The sequence below is a fragment of the Rhinopithecus roxellana genome, chromosome 8, assembly GCF_007565055.1.
Source record: "Rhinopithecus roxellana isolate Shanxi Qingling chromosome 8, ASM756505v1, whole genome shotgun sequence".
NCBI classification, from domain to species: Eukaryota; Metazoa; Chordata; class Mammalia; order Primates; family Cercopithecidae; genus Rhinopithecus; species Rhinopithecus roxellana.
Window position 1 is genome coordinate 92,707,867 of NC_044556.1, and position 8,818 is coordinate 92,716,684.

The window sequence follows — 8,818 nt, forward strand, 5'->3', positions numbered from 1 at the left end:
GGACTGAAGTTTGACTTTACTGGACTGATGAAAGGAGGTCTCAAGTGTTAGCAGGGAACATGTTTCTGAGCCCTTGACTGTGCCAAGTTAACAGAACTCGCTTTAAGTTGATCAGAAATCTCTGTTTTGATGGCACTGATTAACATGGTGGTCACTTCACTTCTGTTCATTAAATGGGGCCAGATGGTTTGGATTGGTGTGATTTTACTGCACTATTAATCATTATCGTTAGTGACACTGCGGTATATAAAGTACCACTCCCTGGTTCCGTCTGCACAGTCGCAGAGAGGTGTGGGAATCTCCCCATTGTGTGGATGGGAGGGGAGCCCTTGGCCCAGAGAGGGCCTGGCCTTACCCACAGTCACACTGGTTCTCAGCAGAGCCTAGATTCGGCGAGGTCTCCTCTGGGGCCTCACACTCTCCTCCACGATGCCCTGGGAACGAGGACAGCTTGGCCTAGCTTGAGCAAGCTCCAAGCTCAGTGCTGTCTCTCTGCTTGCCTCCCTGCCTCGCTCCCCGCCTGGGGAGGGCCTCGCTTGCTCTGGATGCCCACCCTCCTTCCCCACCCACCCCCATTCACCTCCCTGTTCATTTCTGTTTCCAGTGCAATGTGCCACCCCAAGCCCTCCCACCTCCCCTGCTTCCCCGACTCCTCCAGCCAACCCCCTGTCGTCTGAATCCCCACGGGGCGCCGACAGCAGCCATACCATGCGGGTCTGAGCTCTGACGTAAGCACTTTTCTACTGTATTTCATCCACCTGGGGAGTGGGGCCCCTTCCTTCATCCCCATTGAGCCATCTGTGTCCTCTCATTTTGGCATTTTGCTTCTCCCCTACCCCAGTGCCCTGTACTGCTCCTCCCCACTATCCATCCATCCATCCATCCATCCATCCATCCATCCATCCAGCTTCCCCACGCAGTGCTGGGCTGGAACCGGCTGGCAGGGCCGCTTCTTGGATGTTGTGATGCCAATGGCCTTTGCTTCTCCAGAAGCAGGCAGGGAATGGTGCCGAGACCTTACCTGTCTTCTTTCAGGGAAGGCTCTCCCCTGACACCCCACCCCTGTGCCTCCTGTCTGCTGACAAGCTTTCCATCTGTTGAGATACACAGATGCAGAACCTTCAGAAGCCCTCAGAAGCTGTTTCTCAACTCCCAGATCTTACTGTAATTTAAAATAACATTGACAACTACAGCCAAAGGCTGTGAACCCTTCCCTTGCCCCTAGCCCACAGCCGCTCACTCTCAGTCAAGTAGAAAAGAACACTGACTTCCTTTCCTTTGTCAGGGTTGAAGGACCGGAGTGGATTTCTGCCAGGCTTTTGCAGGATGAGGCTTCTTTCTCCTGGGAAGGTTGGCTGGAGTCCTTGCTCCTCTGTGCAACCCTCTTCTCACCCCATTTCTCTTTTCTCCAGTGCAAGCCCTGGCTGAGGCCAATGCTGTGAAGCTCCACAGAGTCACATTCTGAAGCCGTCCTCTGCCCACCTGAGGTCCTGGCTCCCCACCCTGGCCCCCTGCCCCTGCACTCCCATGGGAATGCTGCAGGGAGCCAGGCTGGGGCCACGGGCTGCTGCCGAGAGGAGCGTGGATACCTCAGTGTCCACACACCCACTATGCCTAACCCTGGAGCTCTCACTACTCACATCGTGGTCCTGGGCCAGGACCTGAGATGGCACTGGGGAGCACCATCCTCGTTAATGCCCAAGTCACAGGGAGCCTCGGCCTTGCTCTGGCTGGGGTTGTGGTGACTCCAGTGGAACAATCCCTGATGTGGGACATGCTGTGGTGGAGAACACACTTATGGCTATCTTATGTAAGGACTAGAGGTGAAGAGGAGATGGACACTGCCTCTTGGAGCCAGCCTGACACCGAGGACAGCACTTGTCGTCATCCCTATCTTCATCAGCCCCACCCGGCTGCCTCAGCTGGACCCAGGGCTTTGACAAACCCAGTGCTTTGCTTATGGGTGCTCGCTGGGGTCCATTGGAGACTGACCACCCTGCTTGAGCCAAAGACAAGGTGATGAGAGATGGGGAGAGGCTATTGGCTCCCAGAGGGAACAGTGCTGGTTGTGGCTAGAGAACAGCAGGTCTGTGCAGTGTCTGAGGGCAGGTTGGGAAGGGTAGCAGAGAGAGAGAGACAGAAAGAGAGAGAGAGAGAGAGAGATCCTCAGAGTGGGAGGAGGGGGAAGCAGCAGGACATATTGGCAAGTCAAGCAGGAAGGAAGATGGAAAAGGGGTATCGGATTGGTTTCCCCAGGTGGAGCCTTATGTTAGTGCCCAGTGCAGTGCCAGACTGTCTCCTCTGCTCCTCCCACCTCATCCCCAGGAGGACCCACCAGTGGAGCACAGGTAGCCTCAGTGGAGATGCTTGGTGTGGGGATCTGAGTGAAGGGGGTTGAGTAGCGACTACCTGGGAGATGGCTGTTGGTAGTTCTGTGCCTGGTGTCTGCCTCCCGGTCCTGGGGTAAGGGGCAGAGAGAAGGACTTGTCTTATGTAGGGTGTGGTCAGCCTTGGGGCCTTACCTACCCAGTTCTGCGATATTTCTTGCCCTGTTCCCCCTGGAATGTGCAGTGATCCAGCTGAGAATATGCTTTGAGGAGGAGGGATGAGGCCTTAATCTGGGAGGCCTCCCAGGATTTCAGGACCATCCCCCATCCCAGGCATCCCAGACGAGGACTGGCTGAGGCTAGGCGCTCTCACGATCCACCTGCCCAGGGAGGGCAGTGGGGGAGAGACAGAAAAGCAAAGCGCATTCTTCCTCAGCTCCACCCACCTGGAGATGAATGTAGCCAGAGAGGAGGAAGGAGGGAAGCTGAAGACACCGTGGCCCCTAGGCCTTCACTCTGCTAGAGTGGCCACCCAGAGGCTTCAGCCTGACCTCCAGCGGTCCCAAGAACACCTACTAACTCCTCTCCACTCCTTCATGGCTGGGACAGTTACCATGGCTGGTTCATATGCAAGTAAAGATGAAAATTTACTCAACAAATATTTATGGAGCACCTTTTATGTACCAGGCACTGTTCTAGGTGCTTAGGATATTCTCATGTTTCTGAGGGATTACAGCCTGGGAGGATTCCACCAATCTTCACTTCTAGCAGGTTTTTAAACGTGACCCTTGGCTATATTTCCCATCTTCACAGTTCAAGCACCCCAAACCTGCCCTTTCTCCCCTGCAGACTGGCAGGTGGGATTGGCTCCCAGGTCATCTTCTCTCCCTCTTTCCCCCGCACCTTTCTCCCTCCACAGGAAACAGATTTTTCAGGGCCTTCCACTCCTGCCGCTTTGTCTGTCTCTTTTTTTTTTTTTTTTTTTTAAGTAATATTTTTTAGAAATACATGTAAAATACCAAGAAATAATGTCTGCACCTCTGCCACCTCTCTCTCACCTCTTATTTCATAAAGCTGGCTCTTTATGTTGCTTTACATGCCTTAATATATGTTTTATGGAGATTATACATATTATAGATCTATATATGTAATATATTTGTTTGGATGTCTGATCTTTTCCTACAGTTCCTGCCCAGGCCTGTTTTTCTCTCCCTTATTTTCCATATCATTCCTAGCATATCAAGGCCATACCCCTTGCCTTTTTGATCCAAAGAAGAGGAGAGGAAAGACTTATTTTAAGACAGATCTATTTTATGCTTTTGTTTAAAAAAAGCAAATCTATTTTCAAAATGTGCAATGTCTGAATGGAATTGGCAAATGAGGTGAGGAGATGGAGTAACTGCCTTTAGGTCCCAGCCCTGTGCCCTTCCCTCTGCCACAGTGGCTTCCTTCCATCCTATTCCCCAGTCAGGAAAGGGCTGGTCCCCAGAGCTCACCCAGAGAGCATCTTGCCGGGGCAGGGCATTCCCTCGGAAGTCCTGGCCTAAGGATTTTATTACACTGTCCACTCCTGATGACCCTCTGCAGTTGTCAGGCGTGAATCCTCTGGAAGGAACTGTTTGCAGTTTTATGCACAAAGGAGACCCATGCAGGCATGCACCTCAAATGGGCTGCTAGACTACCCCTCTTCATCAGCCTGCTGGAAAGAGCAGACAGTGTAATGGCAGCCTATGCCAAACAGCACTAAGGATGTCGGTCTACGAGATGGTGTGAAGCCCAGAGGAGGCAGCTTGCGATCCTCTGGGCCATCCCTGGCCCTTTAGCACAGACACGTACAAGTTCCTTGGGCTTGTCACACTCCTTTTCACTCGATCCCTCTCTGGTCTGGGTCACATCTGTGACATCCCCCCTCTGCAACCTTTCTCTCTGGGGGCTGTACCAAAGGCATGGTACCTCAGTCTGGCATCCAGACTGCGAAATCAGCCTCTGAGCCGAGGAGGGTCCTACAGACAAGGTGACATCTCAACCTCACCCAAGAAACCCCCAGGACTTTACCCCAGCAGGCTGCCACGGGGGCACCGAACGAAGCCAGCTCAGCCTTCCAAACTGCTCAGCCTTTGTCAACCATCAAATTGGGCAAAGGGTCTCTGGCCTTGCAAGGATTTGGGCAGGATGGAAGTCTTTGTCTAGATCTGAAATCAAGGGCTTGGGAATCTAGAGCCGAGCTCCTGGCCAGCGTTTGAAGCCTGGCCTCCCAGCTGGGGCGTTTACTGACACCCTGCCACCAGCCTAGAACATCCCGCTCTGAATGAACAGAGCGCAGGTGGGGGTCCAGGGCTAAGTGACCCACCTGGGGACGCTCTGATTATTCATCCAGGGCCTTCTCAACGAGCACATTACCTCCATGATCAATAACCAAGAGGCTGCAATCAAATACTGCTACTGTCACTTCGAAGATTTTCTGAGATCGCAAGTGGCACACTTGCTCTCCGACCTTTGGGAGAGGCATGTTTTTGGGCAGGGCTGGCTATGGCAAGAGGGAACCAGTTCCTTTCTCCTTTAGGCACCCTCTACCTGGCAGCTCTTAAAACTAAGAAAAAATATTATATACACACACACATATATATACACACACACACATATATATCTATTTATGCACATATTGGGGCCAATTTGATTTGCTAGTATTAGACAATAAACCATACAAGGAAATGTATGATCTCAGTGTCTTTATTTAGTATAAAAGTGACCTTAGAAGAAGGGTGAAGGTTAGATAGATGGAATCTCTGTCGGGGGCATCCAGCTGTAACATCCCCTTAGCATCTTTCTAGCCAATGACCCCCCTCCCCAGGAGGAGGGGACGGCCTGACTGAAACAGGTGAGAGTTTGCTTCCTCCTTTCAGCAGCATTCTTTTTAGATTTAGGTACCGAAGAATTCCAGTGAGTTCTGCATTTGTATCTTGCAAGTTTGTATAAACTCAATATAGGAAATAAAATGAATGTTTTGTACATGTGGTGTGTGTCTCCTACTCTGTGTCTGCCCTCGTGGTGCTTGTGGGCTTGTGGGGTTGGCAGCTTGTGGGGTTGGTAGGAAAGGGGAATGGGGGCTGGGGGATAGGCTGGGTGCAAAACATATGCTCCCTTCCTCCCCTGTGCCTCAGCCTGCCCTTTTCGGCCTCTATCCCTAGGAGCTGGGGAAGCAAGGGTATGCTGCCAACACCAGCATCATCATTTCAGTTCAGGTGACCCCAGATCAGGGTTTGTCCCAAGGTTCTGTATAATGGGAGTATCAGATGCTTCAGGCCCTGGCACCTTCCCTTGGTTTGACTCAGACAAAGGATAGGACAGCAGGAGAAGAAAATGAATTCCCAGGCTTTCTTGATTACTACACAATGCGCTATATTGCTGCTTTACAAGAAGGTGCATAATTTGATGGGAGGTATAACGCCACCCCAATTCTCATCCTGCCTCCATCCTTTTGGTTTATTTCTCTTGACAGGTGTTTAGTGGTTATCAGCTATTGACACTGTGTGAAGGGCTTTACCGGCGCTTCTCAATTTGGAATCTTACTGTGGGAAACAAGAGTGAAGAAGCCTGGTAAATTTTGTGGGGTGGGTAGTGGAAGAGAAGAGGTGCACCCGGGAGACTGGCAGGCTCAGCTGGGCTTCTGCACGTTGTCCGAGGGAGGATGGCTCAAGAAAAAGCGAGAAAGAGAGATGAGAAAGCAAGCTTCCTAATTCCTAATCTTGCATTGACTTGGCTTTCATGGCTGAAGCGGAATTCCAGACACCTGTTCCCATTTCTAAGGGCTAGTACAGGGGTGGTCACTTTTTAAATTTAACTCTATTTTGGATGTTGTCACATCCCCAGGATGATGTCCTTTGTGAACCCAGGAGAGTTGTGACCAGATGTAGGCTCTAGGGGAGGGCCTGCATCAGAGGCTGGGGTAGGGGGGTGTATATTGGAGAACTCGTCACTTTCCAGGGGACTGAGCCTTTATCTGCAGCCTCCATCTGAGCCAGAGCCAATGGCAAGGGCTTGGGGAGGAGGTGGAATGTGAGACCACAGAGCACCACAAGGCATCACTGCATCCACTGACAAGGGCTGGCTCCTCCTCTCAAGAGATGATGCCAGCTGGTGCCTGCTCCACCCCCTACCCAGATCAAGCCAGGTTGGGATTTGTAAAAAGGGGGCAGTAGCTGATAAATGTAAACGAAAATGCAACTAGCAGAATGCCCTTTAAGGAGCAGTGCTGTGTAACGGTGTGATCATTTATTTATTCTTGAAGAGAGGCACGACCGGGTCAGGCAGGCAGCCAAGCCTCAGACCCTGCTGCTGCCAGGGAACTGGGGCCACACCACGGCCCCCTGCTCATCCCGAGCCTCACCTCGTTACTGAGATCAATGAGAGAAGGTGGCATGTCATCCTCAACTCCTGCCCCTAGCAACATGCTCCTTGCTAGCTGCATGAAGATTTGGACAAGTCATTAAATTCTTGAGTCTCAGTTTCCTCGTCTGGAAAATGGGTATGTTAACCACCATCTTATGGAACTTTCAAGAAAGGCAAATGAGAAAATGGATGAAAATCACTTTGAAAACTCAAATTCACTTCCAAATGTGAGGAAGTGGAAGTGGTGATGTTGCAAAGGCTCCCTGGCCACCTGCAGGGGCCTGATGTGGGAAGAGGGAGAAGGTTTTCCAGGACCCCTTCTTTACTAGCTCTATAGCCTTTGCTGGAAGACATCACCAGGGCCTGTGCCATCTCTGAGGTGTCCCTCCCCTGCCAGTTCTACGCCTCCAGCCCAGGGAGTAACTGCACTACGCCACCCCTTTCTCATCATGGCAGGGTCATGAGACTGCCATGGGTCGAGGACCAGCACCAGCCTTCCAGGGCCTGCATACCCCTTCCCGGGAACGTCCCTATGAAGGTCCCTCTCCAGAAGGGTGAACTGTGGACAGCCCCTCTGGGCTCAGCTCCAGTACCCAGAGAATCAGGCCAGGAGGGCCCAGTATCATGAATGCTTAATTCTCCTGAGCTCACAGGTGGGTTCCATGGCTAGGGGTGGGGGCAGGGAGGGGCATCCCCAGCTGCTATTTTATACGCCTGTAGGAGTGGTTTAGCACAATTTGAGATGACAGTAGAAGTCTTTCATATAAAGCATATTAACAGTATGCTAATAATGTTAATAATAGTAATTATTATAACTATATAGTAATAGCAATAACAATGGTTCATTAAGTGCTTACTGTGTGCCAGGTACCTGGTTCTACACACTTCACATGCATTTACTCACGAGTCCTCATCCTCTATGTCAGTCATAGGTACTCTAATAATCCAAGAAGCCGAGGCACAGAAAGGATAAATAAAATGCCCAAGGCTTCACGAAGCTAGGATGAAGCTCTTAACCTACCAGTGATTTCAACGGGGATGATTCTGGCCCCTTGGGGCATTCAGTTGTCTCAATCCTAAGGGTGCAAAACTCTTCTTGGCATTTAGTGACTGCAATGCACAGGACAGATTTCCAAAACCAAGAATTGTCCCATATCCTGCACAACTTTCAAATGTACAACTGAACTAAACCCACTATCAGTAAAAGTTGGTCATGCTCCAATTGACAGTAATACCAAAAGGTTTTGTAAGCTTTTAAAAATAAGTTTCATGAAAACTCAGAAAGTTAGGAGATGGTTATTATGGAGCAGAAGCTTAAAAGGAATAAAAGACATTGTCTCAAAATTATTGAATAATCTACTCCATGCCTTGTCTGCCCAAAGGATTATAAGATTTCTACTACTATGTATTTGATTGAAAACAGTTCTGGCTGGGCTTGGTGGCTCACGCCTTTAATCCCAGCACTTTGGGAGGCCGAGGCAGGCGATCACGAGGTCAGGAGATCGAGACCATCCTGGCTAACACGGTGAAACCCTGTCTCTACTAAAAATACAAAAAATTAGCCGGGTGTGGTGGCAGGCACCTGTAGTCCTAGCTACTTGGGAGGCTGAGGCAGGAGAATGGCGTGAATCCGGGAGGCGGAGCTTGCAGTGAGCCGATATTGCACCACTGCACTCCAGCCTGGGCAACAGAGCGAGACTCTGTCTCAAAAACAAAAACAAAAACAAAAAAAAAAAAAGAAAAAGAAAGAAAAGAAAACAGTTCCAATCAGTAGGTGATACTGGATAAGCAAAGAAATTGACTGAAAATATTTAACAGAAGAGATGTGAGAGAACCAAACATGAAATCAAAGACCCTTGAGATGCAGGAGATCTCGCTGTGTCTCCTTAGTAAAAATTTTTAGAGTTTATTTCATATTATTGCCATCCTTTATATGTTTAAAGTTTTTTGCAGCCCAAGGATGAACACTTACGTTGTCACAATTACATGTGGAAATGTCATGTCCTGTCTTTACAACACTGTCCCAGGTGTCCACATGCAATTGCTCTAAACCATTTTTATCTTCTTTTCTCTTCCCAATCTATCCTCTATCCCCGATTGCC

At 50.0% G+C, this 8,818-nt stretch overlaps 1 protein-coding gene across 1 annotated transcript in view; it reads left to right on the forward strand.

Moving 5' to 3' along the window:
* The window catches only part of PLEKHA6 (pleckstrin homology domain containing A6), a 159,169-nt gene extending 153,833 nt beyond the window's left edge, over window positions 1-5,336 (forward strand). Inside the window, exons 27-28 of the mRNA XM_030934998.1 lie at window positions 605-728; window positions 1,413-5,336. Coding sequence (XP_030790858.1) covers window positions 605-720 — 116 coding nt within the window. The 3' untranslated portion in view covers window positions 721-728; window positions 1,413-5,336. The remainder of the gene's footprint in view (window positions 1-604; window positions 729-1,412) is intronic.
* The last annotated feature ends 3,482 nt before the right edge of the window (window positions 5,337-8,818 follow it).